This window comes from Sus scrofa, chromosome 4 (assembly GCF_000003025.6).
Source record: "Sus scrofa isolate TJ Tabasco breed Duroc chromosome 4, Sscrofa11.1, whole genome shotgun sequence".
Classification (NCBI taxonomy): domain Eukaryota; kingdom Metazoa; phylum Chordata; class Mammalia; order Artiodactyla; family Suidae; genus Sus; species Sus scrofa.
In genome coordinates this window covers 81,465,603-81,487,395 of record NC_010446.5, presented here as the reverse complement: position 1 = coordinate 81,487,395, position 21,793 = coordinate 81,465,603, and the positions used below count along the sequence as shown (strand labels likewise).

The 21,793-nt window shown below is 39.0% G+C and overlaps 1 protein-coding gene across 1 annotated transcript in view; it reads right to left on the bottom strand.

Annotated features, from left to right (window-relative positions):
* Positions 2,488-21,793, bottom strand: part of F5 (coagulation factor V) — an 81,636-nt gene continuing 62,330 nt past the window's right edge. The window contains 9 exon segments of the mRNA NM_214120.1: positions 2,488-2,820; positions 5,158-5,340; positions 8,028-8,179; positions 11,204-11,348; positions 14,221-14,376; positions 14,819-14,922; positions 16,128-16,199; positions 17,334-17,450; positions 19,526-19,705. Of these exon segments, the coding sequence (NP_999285.1) occupies positions 2,674-2,820; positions 5,158-5,340; positions 8,028-8,179; positions 11,204-11,348; positions 14,221-14,376; positions 14,819-14,922; positions 16,128-16,199; positions 17,334-17,450; positions 19,526-19,705 (1,256 nt within the window). The 3' untranslated portion in view covers positions 2,488-2,673.

The following is a 21,793-nucleotide window of genomic DNA, read 5'->3' as shown; positions in this document are numbered from 1 at the left end:
CAAACAATTAAAAATAGAACTACCATATGATCAAGCAATCCCACTTCTGAGTATATATCCAAAGAGAGGAAAACCACTAGCTTGAAGAGATATCTGCATTCTCATGTTCATTACAGCATTTTCACAAAAGCCAAGATGTAGAAACAACCTAAGAATATGTAGATGGATGACTGGACAAAGAAAATGTGGTCTATATATACCACATTAATCAACCGTATTAATCAACCGTAAAAAATAATAAAAATCTTGTTACTTGTGACAACAGGGATGAATCTGGAGCATATCATGCTAAGTGAAATAAGCTAGACAGAGAAAGACAAGTACTGCATAGTATCACTTATATGTGGAATTCTAAAAAAAATGTCTAAGTTATAGAAACAGAGAGTAGAAATGGTGGTTGCCAGGGGCTGGCTGGTAGGGGAAATAAGAAAAGGCTGGTAGGAGTTCCCACTGTTCCACTAAAATAGAACAAAGGATCTGTCATTGCTGTAGCTAAGGGCGCTGCAGGAAAAAAAAAGGGGGGGGTTAGTAAAAGGATACAAACTTACTTTTGTAAGATGAATAAGTTCTGCAAATCATCAGTTTAGCATGGTGACTATAGGCAATAATTTTGTATTGTGTAACTGCAATTTGCTAAGAGTAGACCTTCAGCATCCTCATTTAAAAAAAAAAAGTAACTATATGAGATTATGGAAGTATTAACTCCTTGGTGGGATTCCTTTTACAATTCACACATACATCAACATGTACACTATTTTATTTTTTAACTATTCCTCAAAAAAGCTGAAAAAATTTAAACATAAGAAAGCCAGTGTTTTCTAGATGTTTGAAGCTCCTGTACACATTCATAATGCTCACCCTACCCGTATGTGCAGTAACTCTGGTAGTTAATATCTAAAGATGCTCTCAATGACTTATGTCTCCTGGAACACGCTTTGTGTCATTTTTTTCTGTGGTGCATCTAGACTGCCTGTGACTTGTATGAACCAATTGAAAGCAGCAGAAGTGGGGCTGTGCCTGTTCTGGGCCTAGCTTTAAAAGGACTGGCAGCTTCTGCTTCCTACCTCCTCTATCACCCTGTAAGAAGTCTAGCTGACTTGGAGATTCCAAGAGAGTAGACCACATGGAGAAACCCATGCAGTAAGGGGAGACTCTGAGACTAGTTGGAAAGGGACAGAGGACCAGCTGTCCCAACATTCAGTTGAGCCTCCTGATGGCTCTGGCTACAGTCATTGTCTGACTATAAACTTGCAGGGACCCCAGATGAAGCAAGCAGTAAAACTACCGAGCTGTGCCCAGTCAGCCCACAGAATTGTGAGAATAAAACTTCGTTGTTTTAAGCACTAAGTTTTCGGGTGGTTTGTGCCACTAAAATAGATAGCCTCACCAGTGACAGTCTATCTTATGTGACTTAATTCCAGAAGTCTCCCCATTCTCCCAATATCTTATAGAATCATTGGATGCCATGTTCCCAGGGAAGGGAGTGCTTGAAAGGGGGAGGGGGAGGAGCAGAAGAAGGAGGGGGCAGGGGTCATAGAGAGAAGGGCCTGGAAAGAGAATTTCAACTGTTTCCCAGCTTGGCCAGGGGCCAGTTCTAGTAGGCCCAGCTGCATTTGGGCCAGTGGTTCCAATACTCCGTTTAACAAGTTTTAGCTTTCTTTTAGGCTAGCCTATGTTCTGAAACTCTGCCATGTAATACCAGCTAGACTGAAGCCATGGTCACATGTTCAGCCATCCGGTGGCTGTTTTAGACCTGTTCTACTACTGACCCCTAACCCTGGACATTAATATGTGCAATCAGTCCCAAAGGAGACCACGCTGGATTCACAAGTCCAGCAGGATTACTGAAAACATGCTTACTTGTATGTTATGTTAGTAAGGTAAGGTAAGACAGGGTATTTTTAAGCACTTGTTTCATATAGTAAGACAAAACCGTCTCTCCACTGTCAAGAAAAATAATTCATTTAGAAACCTTGTTTGTTTCCTATACTCTTAAATCACAGTTCTTTCATTTTTTTTATTTTTGTTTGTCTTTTCTAGGGCCGCACCCGCGGCATATGGAAGTTCCCAGGCTAGCAGTCCCATCGGAGCTGTAGCTGCCGACCTACACCACAGCCACAGCAACACGGGATCTGATCTGTGTCTGCGACCTACACCATAGCTCACGGCAATGCCGGATCCTTAACCCACTGAGCAAGGCCAGGGATTGAACCCGCAACTTCATGGTTGCTAGTTGGATTCGTTAACCACTGAGCCACGACGGGAATTCCAATCACAGTTCTTTTAAAGAAAAATGTAGGAGTGAAAGTTATCCAGGTTTATAAATGGTTTAAAAGAGTAATATCTCTTTTATTAATGTGTATAGGGTTTAAAAGAACTATAATGAAAAATGTTAAATACATGAATATTACTTTATATAGCATTTTTAATCAGTGAAAGAAGTCTTCTCTTGTTTCTTGCTATTTTCTTATTTATATTCAAATTAATGCAGAAACAATAGTCATCATCTCAGTGGTTATAAGGAGCTATATCATAAAGATTTCACATAGAAAATTTTATTCTCTAATAGAAAAAAGGGAAATAATGGAAAAATTTTAATATTTAAAATAGCTACAAGATAAATTGCCCACTCTGATATCTTTGAGTCCCTCCTGTCTTTTTGAATATTCAGTTCTAGTAAATATCACAGCCAAAGAGTTCCAGGCGAAGTGCAATACTTTGATTCCACATTTTAGGAATGATGCGTATAAACCTGGAAATGATTGGTGGGTTGAAAAAGTTCTTCACATGTCCTTTGATATTATTATTTCCTTCAAAAATCTGAAAACGAAATATGAGAAAATCTTTAATGATGGTATAATGGATATAAAGATCTTATACCTGAAACTAACATAATATTGTATATGAACTATATTTTAAAGAAATAACTTATAGATAATTTTTTATCCTTTTAGTTCAAACCATGGGCATCAGTGAACACATGCAATTATTACAAGGATGATCCTCTATTAGTTATGAAATCACACTCCAGACATACCTCTTTGGGGATATCCCCTTACCCGTGATCTGAATTGAAATAGGGAAAAACAAAGAAATCTGCTATGGTTCTGTGAGGCAGCTGCAAAACAATTCCTGCCTTTAGCCCCTTTGTAGCTTTGTGACTTTGAGCAAATTTCTTACAGTCTCTGATTCTTCATTTCCTCATTGGCAAAATGGGGATAATAAATTTTACCATGTAGAAGTTATTGTAAAGATTTTAAAGAGTAGGCAAACATATGACAGGTGTTTAGTAAGTGCCAGATAATGGTCACCAATAAATGGTTAGCTATTACTATCATTTTAAATAAAATGCAATCATACATTTTTATTTTTCTTATTTTTCTTAAACCCTTTGTGCTGAAAAACTGCACTCTGAATACTTTATCTGGATAAAGATTACTTCTTCTTTTTTTTTTTTTGCTATTTATTCTTGTTTTCTTTTTTTAAATTTTATTTTATTTTTTAAATTATTTCCCCAATACAGTGTTTTTTCTGCTGTACAGCATGGTGACCCAGCTATACAACATGTACACATTCTATTTTCTCACATTATCATGCTCCATCATAAATGACTAGACATAGTTCCCATTGCTACACAGCAGGATCTCATTGCTAATCCATTCCAAAGGAAATAGTTTGCATCTATTAACATGCATTTTTATTTATCCTTTTTTGTCATATGCCCTATTTCCTCAACCAAACTGTGTTTTAGGCCTTTTTTTTTTTTTGGTCATCCCCAGCAAGTTCCATAAGATTTACATGCATTAAAAAACTAAGTTACTATGTGTTTATAAAAATGATGTTTATACTGCTCTGAGAACATCTTGATACAGTGAGAAATAAACCAAAACCCAAAGAAACAAATAAACCACCCAGGGGTTTAAAGAGAGGTTCAAATTCACTAGCTGAGATCAGCGCTGAGCTCATGATGAGCATTAAGTAAATGTCCATACTCTTCTTCTGTGTTGCCCCTCCTAAGGGTTTCAGCCCAATTCCCTTTCCTAGAATATCAGGTTCATCTCCTTAACTTTGCCTCTGATAGAAGTTTAAAACCATAAGTAGGAATTTAGGAGTACAATAGATTAGTTCATCTTGCAGGAAATTAGTCCCCTCATCAGGAAGGCTAACAATTGTTTTTTGCTTAGTAACCATACGACACAGAAAAGTATATATTATGGCAACAAGTGTTTGATTACCATGAATAATAAGTATACCCAAGCTAATGCTAGTATGATAGGTTTTCTAGATTGCTCTTATAGATAGTATGTTTGTGTCCTTCAAAAATTCATATGTTGAGGAGTTCCTGTTGTGGTTCAGCGGTTAACAAAGCCGACTAGGAACGATGAGGTAGCGGGTTTGATCCCTGGCCTTGCTCAGTGGGTTAAGGATCTGGCATTGCCATGAGCTGTGGTGTAGACTGCAGATGTGGCTCGGATCCTGTGTTGCTGTGGCTCTGGTGTAGGCTGGTGGCTACAGCTCCTATTGGACCCCTAGCCTGGGAACTTCCATATGCCACAGTAGCAGCCCAAGAAATGGCAAAAAGACAAAAAAAAAAAAAAAAATTCATATGTTGAAAGCCTAATCCCCAGTGGAATGGTATTAGAAGGTGGGGCCTTTGGGAGGTGATTAGGACTAGGATGGGGGTAGAGCCCTCATGACATCTCTCTGTGTGCATACACCAAGGAAGGCCATATGAAGGCACAACCAGGAAGACTACCTTCACCAAAAATTTGGCCATGTAGACACTCTGATCTAGGATTCCAGCCTCCAGAACTGTGAGAAATAAATGTTTTTCACCTAGTCTATGTTAATTTGTTACACAGCTCAAGCAATCAGGGACAACCCTTTTGCCATCTTTCCCAACCAGAGCTAATTAAGTTTCACACTATCCCCTGTTGTTTTGTCCTCATTATTTTATATGTGGCTCAGTCAAAACAGGAAGGTAGTGTGCAGTCCCTGTCCCAAGACCAAGTACCCTACAGAGAGGGGACTTGGAAGGCTTAAAGAGTAATGCATGTCAGTGCATATTTATCAAATGCAGAGAGATTTTGCAAGCTAAGGTCCTGTTCTCATAGCAGTTTTCAGACTGTTTTCTTTTGGCCAAGACACCACCCGTACCTTGTCTACCATCGAGGATTTCTCCCTGTAAGACTTCCATTCGACTCCTCGGTCACTATACTGGATGGTGTACCTCTTCACGTACATTTCAGAGGACAGGGACTTGCAACCCTGGGTTGTAATTGCAGTTATCTTCTTGATTTTGAGCAGATCAATCTGTAACCACTGATTGTTGTTGTTTGCCTATGAAAATGAAAAGATCAATGACCAAGACAGATGTTAAAACCTTTGCTTTTTTAGAGTAAGGTACCTAAAAATGCACTGAGCTCAGAAGATTTCTGTCTCATCCTTGAGGATTCCCCTTCTAGAAGTCTTCCCTGTTCCTGCTTATTTATTGTCAGTGCATATATAAACTCTTGGAATATTTCACACATTTAGCTATTTGTTTCCTCACTCTTCGAGGGCAGGGACTTACCACAATGTAAGGCACACAGATGCTGCTCAACAACTAGTCACTGAATGTACAAATAAATGAATTTTATTTGACAAAATATTAAATCCCTAAATTATCAGTCAATGATCTTCACTTAAGCAAGCTTGTTTAAATATAATGATGATATTGCTGAAGAATTATCTGGGAAAGAATCAGATAGTGTGTGCTGTCTATTCAACTTATTTTAGAAAAGCCCCATTTATCTTTTCATTGCTAATGTCAAATAGGAGAAGTATTCCAATTTCTTCTTTTCTGACATTTCAAATAAATGTAGTATTTTGAGACCTAATAAAGCTATTTCCAGGGTTGGATATAGCACAGTAACTGTGCTGTCTCTGGCCTAACAAAATGCCTGATGAAAGGCCTAATCACATGTTTGGTGATATGCACTTGGAAAAAGAGGATCAGAAAGACAAATTGAGTTTTGGAGCAATTTGAGATGGTACTTTCATCTTTGAGAGATTTATCATGGCCCGCTGTCTCATTCAGTTCTGTATGAAATAATGAATATTGGTCTGTTTTCTCAACATCACTCATTTGTGCATGTCTGTGTATACATGTATACATATATGTATGTCTATGTATGCAGTCATATGTTATTATATTTTTAAAGCAAATTAATTGAAGTAAAATGACTATTAGATAACTCCGGTTAATTTTGTAATAACCTCTAGTGGCATCTGGTGGTGTTTTAGTGTGTTTTCAAATCAAGGTTGTATGAGTGATACAGAATATATATAGATAGCTAGAGGATTTTTATAAGCATAAAAGAGGTAGAGACACTTCAGTCTGCATGCATACCTGCATATGTCTGGCTGAGATTTTTTTAGCATCTCTAAAGAAACCCAATAAAAGATATTTCATACTAATTCAAGGTTAAGCAAAACAGTCTGACTTAAAATTCCAGACTTAAAATGACAGCATTAAGACTTAAAATTAGCCCTTTATCTTTAGAGCCTTTATTATATCACAAAGACTAAGAACAAATTATATAGAGAGAAATATTTTTAAAATAAAATTGATGGGGCCATTTGTGAAAGAATTGGTTAATATCATCTCTCTCTCTTTAACTTTTTATTTATATTATATTATATTTTTATTTATATTATATTTATATTATAGAAATTAAATAAACATAATGTTAAACAACATTATTACTTTTGTTACTTTCACTTCTGTGCCTCTAAGTTTTCCCCTTTACAAAACTGCAAATAAGGTGTTTGGGTTGCTTCAAATGGTGCAAGAAGTGCTGGTCTCCTTATCAGGAGAATGGCATTCCTGATTCCGCCACCAGGCTAAGCTAAGCTTATTTAATTTCCTTTGTGTTTGGCCTTAAAAGGAAAATCTGGACAAGATTCTTTGTGAAACTCCTTTCTTTCTAACATTCTCTGATTCCGTGATAGTCTAGAAATGAGTGTCAAGGTACAAATATTGGCTCCCGAAATTAACTCTATGGGCCCTGATCTCCTCTGTTTACTCCACTTGCACCACACAATTCCCTTCCCTTTCTGGTGGTCTAATTTAAAATTAGGACATGGAATTCTATACAGAATGGGAGTGTAGGTGTCTTAAGGGAGGGAATTAGGAGGGTAGAAAATAGGGAACTTGGATTAAGTTGATTGACAGGAGTGTTCTGATTTCCGACGCTGTTCTGACTTTCCAGGTCAGTTGAAGAATGAAATAAATATGAGTCAATTATTAATAATTACCCTAGAACTAAGTTACCTGTATTTCTCAATAAACTGATATCAAGGGCAATGTAACTCTCCATGAGATATTTGTTCAGATTTATAAACCTGGTTTTGCAGCATTTTATCATGCCACCAACTCTAAAGGAATATCATAAAGTTCTCAAAAAATGGGAATAAAAAATTTTAAATGACACTCTTAAGAAAATGAAACATATTACTAAATTGTGAGGGAAACAAAAAGAATAGAAGATGTTGCAAATCTAAATTATTTATCCCTAATGATACTTGTTTCAATCAGGAGTTGGCAAACTACAGCCCAATGCCAAAATTGGCCAAATGCCTATTTTTATAAATAAGATTATATCGGAATACAGCCATGCTCATTCATTTACATATTGTTGGTGGCTGCTCTCTTCTACAATGGCGGAGTTGAACAGTTGAGAATTGATGAAAAATGTATGGCTCAAAAAGCTTAAAAATTATCTGGCCCTTTGTAGAAAAAATTTGCCTACTCTTAATCTAAATAAAGACTAGACCAAGAACCACAGAAATGATAAATAACTTCTAAGACAAAGTTCAAGCTAAGGCTATCAAAGCGACACACATCCTAGTTCTCAGATCTAGGATCATAATCTGCAGAAACAGGATATGACACTCTGGCTTCCCAGACTGTCCATGTTCCCTGTAGCGAGAGCCTATGCTTTTTTCTGAAAGGCTGAGAGCTCCATTCACAGGAGACATTTCACCTTGGCTTGCCAGGCATTCACACGGCCCTGGGCATTGAGACGGGCACGGAAGGGTTCCCAGTAATCTCCCCACCAAGATTTTTTAAATGAGGAAGCTGTGATTTGCTCGTTTTTGATATTTCCACTTTCCATACCCAGCGGTGTGGAGCATCCTGTCAGGAGACAATAATGTGATTAATTACACACTACTGATATTCCTTGCATAGCCCTTTATACTTCAGAGGAGACAAGACATAATTTGAATGCTAAGTAACAACAAAAACAACCGTCACAGCAATGACCACTTATTGTCCAAGTGCTAAACCCTGTTTTCAGGCTTTACATGTATTCCTTAATGCTCTCAAATATCTCCAAATGAGAAAACAAAAGCACAACAAGAAAAAGTAACTTGCCTAAAATAACACCATTGGAAGAATCAGAAATTAGATTTGAGCCCAGGCAGTCTGACATTAAATACCATGTCCTAAACATCTAAATGCATTTACCTCCTTTTAGACCAAATGTTCCATGATATTGTCTGTTTTTGGGGCAGACAATACTCCTAAACTATCTATGTACATAAAAACACACTCTCTTTCTTCTTCTAACAAAAGCTACAAAGAAGAGGTTATAGTGGACCTCATTAGTCACATTTAATGTTTTATTTTCAACCTTTTGAGGACGATTCATGTTATATAGTCTTTAAAATTTTGCCAAGGCACGAATTTAAATACCACAGGCAGCAAGTGACCTGTGAGTGTAAGAAACATATCTAGTGACAGAATCCAGCTGATGGCCCACTATCATCATCTCTGTGACACTTTGTCTTTGCTAGTAAATCATATAGGAATTCTCTTGAAGTGACACCTTACTTTCTCCATTAAAAAAAAAAAAGTTTAAAAAAGAAAGGCTACTGCTAAGACTAATTATATAAATATCAGGAAAGTGAAGTGTTTTTATTTCATTTTATTTTTTTGGTCTTTCTGTCATTTTAGGGCCTCACCCATGGCATATGGAGGTTCCCAAGCTAGGGGTGCAATAGGAGCTGTAGCCACCGGCCTACGCCACAGCCCCAGCAGCCCTGGATCCGAGCCATATCTGTGACCTACACTACCGCTTGCGGCAATGCCGGATCCTTAACCCACTGAGCAAGGCCAGGGATTGAACCCACGTCTTCATGGATGCTAGTCGGATTCATTAACTGCTGAGCCACAATGGGAACTCATTTTTTTTTTTTTAAGAACGTCAAGAAATTTTTAAAAATAACCCTCTTGTATGGAAAATAGAGGTTTTAAATAGACTAATATTGTTGAATGTCATATTTTAGGGTATCTGGATATTGTGATCTGAACATACTACATATACATCATAACCATATGGAAAGAAAAAAAACAATATTTAAGGAGAAATCTCAAAGAGATTCCCTGCCTGTGAAAAAATGTGCATTTTATGTGGGAGATGTTATATACCGTGGCTATCAGGGCACTGGCAAGATGCCCAAATCCATATCCCTCACAATTATCGAGTTTAGTGTACTATTATCTGCTTTGATAAGAAACTGATTCCAAGGTTCAGCTACTTCCTCCACTATGGCTATTCCTCTCTATCCTGAAAGAAGTCACTGTAGCTCCCAACGGATGTGCCACAGCAAGTTTCAGCTGTGCCTATATATTGATCTCCCTCCTCTCTCAACCCTGAGCAGCTGGATGATGCCTGGATCAGGCAAGTCCACGGTCAACTGCTTCATTCTTTTACCCCAGACTGCTAGACAAGTATTATTTTCTATACATGCTTTGAAATAAAAAACACTGGAAAGCACCACTTTAAGTGTCAGACAAGGGGAGTTCCCATCGTGGCACAGAGGTTAATGAATCCGACTGGGAACCATGAGGTTGCGGGTTTGATCTCTGGCCTTGCTCAAGTGGGTTAAGGATCTGGCATTGCCGTGAGCTCTGGTGTAGGTCGCAGACATGGCTTGGATCCCACGTTACTGTGGCTATGGCATAGGCAGGTAGCTACAGCTCTGATTAGACCCCCAGCCTGGGAACCTCCATACGCCTTGGGAGCGGCCCTAGAAAAGGCAAAAAGACCAAAAAAAAAAAAAAAAAAGAGTCAGACAAGTTCCCACTGTGGCTCAGCGGTAAATGAACCCAACTAGTAACCATGAGGGTAAGAGTTTAATTCCTGGCGTGGACAGTGGGTTAAGGATCCTTCATTGCTATGGCTGTGTGACCCCTAGCCTGGGAGCTTCCATATGCCATACATGTGACCCTAAAAAAAGAAAAAGCCTAAATTTTGGAGTTCCTGCTGTGGCTCAGTGGTAATGAACCCCACTAATAACCATGAGGATGTGGGTTCTATCCCTGGCCTCACTCAGTGCATTACGTTTCTGGTGTCGCTGTGAGCTGTGGTGTAGACAGGGCTCGCAGACATGGCTCAGATTATGTGTTGCTGTGGCTGTGGTGCAGCCCGGAAACTGCAGCTCTAATTCAACCCCTAGCCTGGGAACTTCCATGTGCCAAATGCTTAGCCCTAAAAAGAAAATAAAAGTCAGATAAGAAGAATAGTTTAGAAGACTCTTAAACATCTTGTTATGTACACTATAATTTTATTATGGCCATTTATGATTACCTTGATTTATTTATACCATGGGTCACATTATATCCCCTGAAAAACAGAATCTTACATAGAAAAGGTTTGGGTACCTACAAAGAGTGTGAAACAGAATACAGAGTGCAATCAAAGTTTCAGGGAGGTGGAAAGCAGATTTATGTTTCAAAAACATTCACTGAACAGCTAATATATGCCAGTGATGTCACTAGATACTTTTATTACATTATAGTCTGAATGACCTGGCTGGAAGACTTGAGAAGAGTCAGACTAGCTTGAATCTCTGATAATCTGAAAATGGGCTGCTGGAGGTCATTCTAAGTTAGAGCCCTTCCTTGGATGGTCAGGGCAGTGTCCACGAAATTCAGGTACCATTCAGAGAGATGGTGCCTGCCCTCTGGCTACTAGAACCAGTCTCAGACTAGATCACAAAGAGAATTTACCTGAGTGGAACCTCTGTGTCACAAAGGTTTTTTTAAGGAGCCTAAGTGATTGAAGAGAACTAAAAATTCTACCCATTCTCCCATACCTCCCAAATCTTGATTTTCTGAGCGGTGGTGAGAAAAGAGTACATCTGTGTTTCTTACCGTTAACCTCACAACCTTGCAGCTCCAATCGAAGGGCAGGTTTGTTATAGGATTCAGTTGGAGAGATCCTAATGTATCTAGCCACAACAGGTGGATCAAACTGATTCTCTGTTATTGTAGAGGCATCTGAATTGCCATTAAAATACTAGAGGAAAAGAGACAATTTTAGTTATGTAAACCTTTTCTATATGGTTTTAAGGTTTTCTATAAGACTTTAGTTATGTAAACCTTTTCTATAAAGTGATTTTATAATACAATTTGGGTCCAATTTAATATTGTAATATTAAGTTTTCATGTAGCCTGAACCAAATCAATGTGGTCTTATAAGATAATTGGGGATACTTCCACTTCAGGGAAATGGTATAGATGTGCTTTGCTCTATTTCTCTTGATGAGTACAACTGAAAACAAAAAGACTCTGAAAGGTGGGGTAGAGAAGGCAGACTGTCCAGGGTTCTTAGGACCCAAGGAACAACACAGTGGTGAGTCCCCTGTGTTTTCTTTTTACCTCATATACTGATTTAGAAGTGAAGAAGCCAGGATCCAGGAATCACAAATAAGAACAGACCCAAAAAAAAAAAAAAAAAGCCCCAGCAAAAAACTTTTTTTTCTTTAGCTTCAGGACCAGGAAAGGGCTGTCTAACAAGACAGAAAACTTTAAGACAACAATTGTTCTACTTCAAGCCAAACACCATAAAAAACCTGTGGGCCCCCACTCCTACCCATAGTGGCAAAGGCCAAATGGGAGCATAGATTTCCATGCAACTGTTATGAGGCACCCCAGCACCCTCACTGGGGTTGTGTCAGAGAAGGCCAAATAGAGACCCAGGATTTTTCATTCCTTCAAGCTCCTAATAAGGCTCCCTCTCCCCACCGTGTCAGTGGAGACCCTCCCATCCTTACCCAGCAGCAGAGAGGAGCGGTCCCAGCTCAGGTGTCACCCACGGAGGCTAAGTGGGGAATGGACTTTGACCTCTACCTGGCAGTTAATTTTACGTTTTATTTTTGTCTTCCATGGCATATGGAAGTTCCCAGGCTAGGGGTCAAATTGGAGCTGCAGCTGCTGACCTAGGCCACAGCCACAGCAACATTGGACCTCAGCCAAGTCTGTGACCTACACCACAGCTCACAGCAATGCTGGTTCCTTAACACCACTGAGTGAGGCTAGGGATTGAACCCACATCCTCATGGATATAGTCAGGTTCATTACTGCTGAGCCACGATGGGAACTCCTCTACCTGGCAGTTAAGAGACTGTTCCCCCTCCCTTTTCCCTGCCAGAACAGTGTCTAAAAGAGCCAACTAAAACAAAAGATAAGAGCAGAAATCAGTAAGATTGAAAACAGAAAAGCAATAGATAAGAGCAGTGAAACAAAGAGCCAGTTATTTGAAAAGATAAGAAAAAATTGGCAAATCTCTAGCAAGACTGATGAAGCAAAAAGAGAAGAGATGCAAATTACCAATATCATAAATGAAATAGGGAATATTGCTATAGACCCTGCAGATATCAAAAAGATAATAAGGGAATAAATACTACAAATAAGCCTATACACATGACTTTAACAACTCAGAGGGAACAGATCAATTTACTGAAAAACCAAACATATCCCAATTCATCCAACATGAAATAGATAATCTGAATAGCCTGTAACTATTAAAGAAATGGAATATAGAATGGATAAACAACAGGGTCCTACTGTACAGCACAGGGAACCCTATTTAATATCCTGTAATAAACCATAATGAAAAAGAATATATATATATATATATTCTTCAAACAGAGTCACTTTGCTGCACAGCAGAAATTAACAGAACATTGTAAATCAACTATATCTCAATAAAATTTAAAAAAAAGAAATCGAGTTTGTAATTTTAAAATTCCCGGAAAAGAAATATCTAGGTTCACATAATTTTGCTGGTGAATTATACCAAATGTTTAAAGATCTAACACCAATACTAGATAATATCATCCAGAAAATAAAATAGGAGAACACACTACTTAATTTATTTTATGAAGCTAGTATATTTGATATTAAAACAAAAAGACAGTATAAACAAAACTACACACATCTATCTCTCATGAACATAGATATAAAAATCTTTAAGCCATGAACTTTACCTGTAATCTGTGTACTCTCTCCAATACTGATTGGTAAGAGCCATGATTTAAGATTTTCACGATCTGTTCTAAGGTATAGTGCAAATAAATTATTATTAGAAAGAACTAAATGGGAGTTCCCACTGTGGTGCAGTGGGTTAAGGATCCAGCATTGCTGCAGCAGTGGCATGGATCCCCACTGTGGCTCAGATTCCATTCCTGGCCCAGGAACTTCCACATGCCTCAGGTTTGGACAAAAAAAAAAAAAAAAAAAAGGAAAGAGCTGAATGATAATACAGAAAATAGTAAATAGTAAATGATTTATAGAAAAAATGAAACTGATTCAAGTTTATCAGTATAGTAATGTGGACTGACTCCTTGCATTCAGATAGCTCTCTTTGGAGAGGGGGACAAGAGAGGAGGGGAAGAATTAGGGTCTTTGGGAATAACCATGCCTGAGCCCCTGGGAGATCTAGCAGGGCAGGAAAAAAAAAAATCTGAGAATTACACTGCCTCAGAGCATTGCTGGTATTAACACTACTAATTCCTTCAGTTACATTGAAATAAAGAATAAAATGCACTGTAAAAGTTAGTAAAATAAAAACTCTTGGTGGCCAATTTTTAGCCTGAGCTCCTTTAGGCACAAGACCAGACATTCTACTCTGTTGTACACCATCTGCCAATCTGAGAAGTCTGGGTATTTAGTTTGATGATAAAGAGACTTTTTTCAAGTTTTACACAGTTTGGAAATTTCAGAAGTCAGGCTTATCCCTTTAATTTGTAATACATAGATGTGTCATTTTACCACTTTCCTCCATAAGGCACTAATCCATTCATGTGTACAACACCCAGAAAGATGTTTTTTTAAAGACACTGTCATAGTAACCCTAGGCTGAGGAAGAAACAGTGGTGCACACAGACCATCACGTTCTTTGTGCTGTTCCCTTTGAAGATCCGCCAGTTTCTCTGGTCAGAGCTGTAAGCCACATTGAACTCAGTGGTGTAGTAGGACTTCAGGTAATATTTGGCACCTTGGGTCTGGATCCCTGTGAATACGACTTCCCTTTGCATGTCTACCTGCAATAGAGCAAAGCCATTAAACAGAACCATCCTTGTCAACAAGTCATATGGGGCCTTAATTCATTGCACAACTAACTGCTTTTAGAACAAAAGAACCAATACCTTGCAAACTAACAAAATGTTTAAGTGCGGTCCATATTTGAGCAGAGTACCTGAACTTGAATCTAAACTCAACCACTAATTAGTCGTGTGTGACATTGGGAAGTTAGTTAATATCTCTGTGTCTTAGGGGGTTTTTTTTACCTGTAAAATAGAATATTGCTGGAACTAACCTCATAGGGCTCATTTTGAGTATGTAAAGTACTTAGAATGGTGCCTAGCACCTAGTAATTGTTATTTCCCTCAACAACATTGCAAAAACAGCAAGAAGAAATTACTAAATCACTGTCATTTTTATTAGTACAATATCAATAAATATTATCGGGTTAATAAGACATACCTGAATCCAAGGTTTAGAGTTAGATTCTCCTGAAAATTTATCTGTAATCCAAGCATTATATGATCCACCATTGTTTAATCTTGCTAATTTTGGTTGCCAATGTCCTAAAACAAAAGAAAGGAAAAAACTTATCCTGAATTGGGAAGAAAATAGTTTGCAATTTCTCAAGGGAGTTTAGTCCCAGTGGAAAACCAGATTCCTAGAGGAAGCTCTGCTATAGTTAGGAGATCAGGGGACTGACACAGTTCTCAGCCACTAAGTCAGTCCCCAAGGATGAACTCTTGATTTCAGGCCTGTGCTTGGACAGCTGTTAACCATCACCCACCCCCTTTCTTGCATACAAGTCATATTTATCTTTTCTCAGTTATGCTGATATTGTTTCTGCTGAGTGTGCCTGACTAATAGGAAGACATGGAAGGGATTTACAGGAGCCTCATGTTCCCTTACAACTGACCTCTTGATTTTGGGAAAAGTTTGAGAGAGAGAGAGGACATTTAGGAGGACTTCCAGACATACTGTGGGTGAACAAAAAAGTTTCTTGAAGAGAAGAACAGTTGTTGACACAGCAAAGGTCCTTACTAATGGGCACTGTAATACCTGGCCAAGAAGACCCTGTGAATCTGGCTAGAATTTTACATGGCTCAGTCCCGCTGGTATTTCACGTTCTAGGAAAGCATAATGAATAATTTCTGCTTAGAACATACATATGACAAAGTAAAAGCTCCATGGCTAGAGATTATACTTTAGATGGGTCAGTAATTAGATATTTTCTAATTTAATTAATTTTTTGCGAAGAATCGCAGCCATTTATTTAGCTCATATTTCTACAATTTGGGTATTAGGGTTGGGTTCAGCTGGTGGTCCTCTGGTTTCGGTTAGGCTTGGTTGATCTTGACTGAAGCTTACTCAAACATCTGTATTTATTAACCTGCTCAGTAAGAAGCCTAGGATCCCTTGTTTCTTTTCCATATGACTTATCCTCTAGCCAGCTAGCTTGGGCTTGTTCATATGATAGTCAGGGTTCCAATGCATAAGTACTATTCATGCCTTTGAGTGAGTTACGCTTGAGACAGTTCCACTGGTTAATCCAGATTCATGCGGGAGGAAAACAGAGTCTGTGGGAAGGACCTGTAAAGTCACCAGATAAGTACCCCAAATGAAGCTGCTTTAGTATGTTGTGGTAGAGAAAAGCCTAGAGAGGAACAGTGACCAATAGATTCAATAGGCTGTTTGTCATGTGTGGTTTTGCAGGCTGTATACTGCCCAAATGTAGGAGGTGACTTCCACAGGTTATAACACTACTACTTACCCCAAAACTCAGAAGCCTTGATCTGTGAATCAGCTATGAGACCAGTGCTTAGTCCCATTGGCATCTTACATTCTACAAAAAATAGAAAAGTGAATAACTTTTTCTTAGAAAGAAAATGTAACAAAGTAAAATCTCCATAGCTATAATTATACCTCTGGTGGGTCAGTAATTAGTTATTTTCACCTACCTGTGTGGCACTGACTTAAATACATCAGATCATAAAATAGTAAATGAACTAGCAGGACTGGTATTTTAATAAAAATTAAAATTAGTGGCACCCTAGTGGAAAACATCTTATCTGAAATGCAGTTAGTTTTTAAATTGATTTACATCTGTTTGTATCTTTTTTTTTTTTTTGGGCCACACCCAGGGCATATGGAGTTTCCAAAACTAGGGGTCAAATAGGAGCTATAGCCTCTGGCCTACCCCACAGCCACAGCAACACCAGATCTGAGCCACATCTGCAACCTACACCATACCTCACAGCAAATGTCAGATCCTTAACCCACTGAGCGAGGCCAGGGATCAAACCTGCATCCTCACAGATACTAGTCAGATTCGTTCCCACTGAGCCATGATGGGAACTCCCAGTTTGTATCTTAATATAAGCCATTTAACAATATTAGGTACTATTCCTCCTAAGACTATGTTCTCAAAAGTTGACCTGAAAGTTTCGATGTTATTTATATTTGGATCACAGAAGAGAATACCAGCCACTGAGCTATCTGGATATTGAGCCAGTGCTTGGTATTCAACAAGTGTTTAAATGCTGGCTAATTGGCTGGCTGGCTGGACAGAGGGATGGACAAATGTAAATTGTCCATACCTCAAATATCAAGATGCCAAGTTCAGTGACGATCTTGGTCATAGTTGAATTTCTGGTATCTTTCCCCTCCCTTACTCCATGAATCTGAGGTTTCTTACATGCACTTCCCCATGGATCACAAATCATGAAAGAGGATGCATGATTGGCTCCCCAATTGAGAGAAATGCCTCTGGTTTCAACCATGGGTTTAAGATTCCTAGATGACTGATGTCTGCAGTACAGTCAGATCATAGGTCAGAAAGAAAATCATTGTTGCTATAGATTATTGCCTCCATCATGTCAATGTGCTCAGAAGTTGAATATTTTCAATGGAGAAATTGGTAATCTTCTAGTAACAGGCATTCTCCTGCTAAAAATATCATGTGATTCTTGGATGATACCTCTGTCTATGATGAGAAATGGTGTTTGCATCCCTGCTCTCTGGTTTTCTCCGACTTCTGTGTCTAGGAGCCACCAGCCAGCTTTTGATGTCTTCATTTCAAGAGTTTTAAATGATCCTAAAATAGAGAGTGAAAGACAACATTACATACCCAAAGATTAACAGGTTAGCATTGGTTGACAGTTACCAAAGAATCCTAAAATTCCTGAATCACAGGTGGCTTTAGAATATAACTTGAGTTATCTATTTCTCTTTAGGCAGGACCACAGGTGTAACAAAGAGATCAAAACAAAACAGTATACATGTAAGTGTGTGCACCCATGTCACACACACACACACACATTTACTAAAAATAAATCCCCCAGGACTTAAAAAAGCCCCAACACCCCTTACCAGAAACTTTCAATTATCTAAATATAATGTTACACGTTAACCCAAACATAATACAGCTTCATAGTCATAGCATCAATGTAACCTTGAATGACCCACCATAGAGCCTTAAAAATACTATGTTTCCTTTCTCACTTGCTTTTTAATATAGGAAAATTAAAATAAAACATCCTTCTCCCACATTTCAAATTTTCTATAAAGTTTATGTATTTGGATAGAGATGTACATAAATCCTTTCAGAAAAATCACTGAATGAGATTTCTGAAACCTCTGATTATCCATTCTGGTATTTAATATTGCCTCCTGCCAGTTAATACTTAAATTCTGCTGACTATAATTTGTGACCATTTCCTAGATTGTGAATAAAAATTAATAGCTGATGGTCATCCTCCTCAAACACACTAAAAAGATCTCCAGCTTTCTACTCTCTGAAAGAAATTAGGTATGGTAATAGATACAACTATTGCATTTGGAATGGATAAGCAACGAGATCCTGCTGTATAGTACTGGGAACTACATCTAGTCATTGTGATGGAGGATAATGTGAGAAAAAGAATGTGTGTGTGTGTGTGTGTGTGAGAGAGAGAGACTGGGTCACTTTGCTGTACAGTAGAAAACTGACAGAACACTGTAAACCAACTATAATGGAAAAAAATAAAAATCATTTAAAAAAAGAAGATTTAGATGGGCCAGCCAATTGCATTTTCTCACAGGCTCATGAAGAGTTGACTCATCTGGTAATGAGTGAACTTTGGTGAAAAGTTAGCAGTGAGTTTGACCTAATCCCCTCTGTCCCTGATTTTAAGAGTGGGTCTTCATAGCATTGTTAACGAGAAACTGGCATGCTTTGAATAAATGAGAACCTCTTTCCCCCCATCCTTAACCAAACCAGGCTCATGTGGATTTCTGTGCCTACATCTGAGGCAGACTCACACAGCCACTTCCCCACTCAAGGTCCTGTCAAGGGACTGTCTTGACCACCTTCTCAGACAGCATGTGTGGAAGGCAGGCTTCTTGTTAAACATGCAGATTCCTGGGGCCCTGCCAAAGTTCTACCAGATCAAAGTATCTGAGAGCAAAATCTCTCCTTAGCATCTGCATTTTAACTGACTTGGTAGGTTTTTATTATGCCCATTACAGTCTATGAGTACACCCCTACTCAAGTACCTACAACACACCTGCAAACAATTCACTGGCACATAAAAATCCTTTTTGATGATTATAGTTTGTTTAAACCTTATCCTTATTTTGCATATGAAAAGCTCTAAAGACCTTTGTTATTCTTTAGCTTTTATAATCATTAAAAATACCTTTTCCCCTCCAAACGATCTCATGACTCAGTTTAAGACTCCTAGAGTCACTTGCCTGAAGATATCAGAATGCTAGAGCAAGGAGTAGAATTCAAGAGCCCTCAAACCCTGGCAAGTTTCTCATCTCTGTCTGACAGAAAGCATTCACTGCCTGAGCCTTGTGGGATTCATTTTGTAATCTGCTTAAGATTTCACCTGTGTGCCACATAATGGCTTGGAAGAAACTGCATTGGACACAGCATCGCTTAGAACCAAATTGGGCTTCCCATTTAGTCTGTGTGGTGCTGTAAACAGTGCAGACATCAGGTGACTCTTCTGAACTCTGTGTGCAGTTTTAGAACATGACTTGGCCCAGGTGCTCTGCCAGAACCCACCCTTTGACCCCTCTGGAAGGAGTTGCTCAAGGAGAGAATGGGGGAGAGTTACAGATGCCAAGATTGTCTGCTCGTGCCATTTTGTATCAGGGACCTCTTTTCACTGCTGAGATCTTTACCAGGCAGAAGGGGCCAGACCCCTAACTGGTGCTGTTGAGTGCCATTTTCCAGCAAGGTCTGGCCATGAAAGTGAACCACATGAATGTCTCGGGAGCCGCCTAAGTTCAGCAAGTGCAACCTCACCCACTCTTGCTCGTACATCCTCAGGCCAGGCAAGTTGTAGATCATTCCATTAATAGCTGAAAAGACAGAGTTGCAACTGATTAAAAATCTGTGTACACCAGGAGAGAGGCTGGTAAGGGAATATGAGGCTTCCCACTCACCACCTATCTTCTTTATTACCCTGCCTGCCCAGGCCTAGTAAGGAGGAGGAGGGCATAGGTCATCTCATCATTCAGAAGCTAAAATAGAACCACTTCTCACACCAGCCTCTGGCAGAAGTGTGGGTGAGCCTCCTTTCCAAGCAGTTTATCATTCTTCCCCCAGATTTTACACTTCTGTGCTTTGTGTATTTATTCATTATGTTTATGGTATGAATTTTTCTGGGCTACTAAAAGAGTAAAGTCTAATATGGGCAGATAAGTCAATTCTAGTATTTAGAGGAAAGAGGGTAAAGGGGGGATATGCAGCATCACCCTAAGTCCTCCTAAACTCAGAGATAGTTCCAGGCAAAATTAGGAAGTCAGACTGTCTTTGTTGTACCTATTGACCTTACAGATTCATGTTTATTCCCTCATTCGCATGCTAGCCCCTTTGCCCCCTTCCCAGCTTGGATGTCTAGGATTCTCAGATTTTATCCACTCTCCCCTTACTGAACTGTTTTTATTTGTTTGTTTGTTTGTTTGTTTGTTTTAATTTTTTTACAGCCACACTTATGGGAGTTCCCAGGCTAGGGGTTGAATCAGAGCTGCAGCTGCTGGCCTATGCCACAGCCATAGCAACACAGATCCAAGCCATGGCTACAGCCTATACCACAGCTCACCGCAATGCTGGATCCTTAACCCACTGAGGGAGGTCAGGGATCGAACCCGCAGGATAGACAGTAGTATCCCCTTATGGATACTAGTCAGGTTCATAACCCACTGAGGCACAACCAGGAACTCCTGAACTATGTTTTTTTTTAAGCACCTGATAAACTTTATCACCTTAAAAAAATAATGCATACAAAATTGTACTGATAAAGCTTAGTGCTACCATGCAGTTAACTGGGATTGAAGTGAGGGAAGTTTTGGTGGTGTTTGTTATTGCTGTTTATTCTTCTAAAGTTTTGGGACCTGCAGTGGAATTTCAGGAACCAAGCAAGTGAATTTTTAGAGGGAGAAGAGTTGAGATAATTTTGGCACCCTTAAAATTATATCAGGTATGAGAGCACATATTTACATGCTTGCAACACCAGCCTCAACCCCTCATCTTAGTTTCTGTGTAAGAAACAGATCTCCTAAGAGTAAAAGGTATCTCCAGTGATTATTATTCAGCGTTGCTAAACTGTTACATCAGAACACAGAAGTGAAGACTCTCAAGGTAGCAGGTGCTCAGTAAGCATTTGATAAATTGAGCTGAGTGACAGAATTCATTCATTTGCTTACTAATCCAACACATACTGAATTTGTGCATACTGCAAAGCCTAGGCACAGGTGCTCTGCTTATCAAATACTCTTATAGACCATGAAAGATTGCCAAATTATAGAGATTTTGACAACAACACATTTAAAACTAAAACTATACTGGATGCATTTTACTCTTTCTTCGAAGAGTCCTGAAGCAGGGCCTCAAGGGTACTCAGCAAGTGAAAGCCATGGCCAAGAGACAGGCCTGTTTGATTCCACAGTCTATTATTTCCCACTAGAATGAGAGATTTTCAGAGGATGGGCATCTTGCTCCTGAGATCCAGTACCCTGGGCCGAAAGGCCTAGTGATGAGAGGAGAAGAGAAAAGAAAGTTCTGCTTGGAGTCTGTTGGTCAACTCTAGACTGTTTAATAGAATTTTTAACCTTGTGTGATAAGCAGAGTCCAGAGGGTTGGCTTTTGGGGCCAATTGTAAATTGTATTATTTGCCTTCTTTTGCACCAGAGGGTTTTACAGATGAGATTAGATTGTATTCCACACTTATAGAAGTTTAATGAGGAAAATAAAAAAGGGTAGTTTGAATGTGTAAATGGAGTGGGAGAGGGAGAATGGACTGACTTAGCCTCGATGACTTGATGACTTGATGGCGGGGAGGTGGCAGTGAATTGGACATTGTATATATTTTTTTATATTCCTTAAGCAATAGCAACTTTCTCCTTTCCTGTTATACTTAATGATTCACCCATCACCCAAAGCGCAAG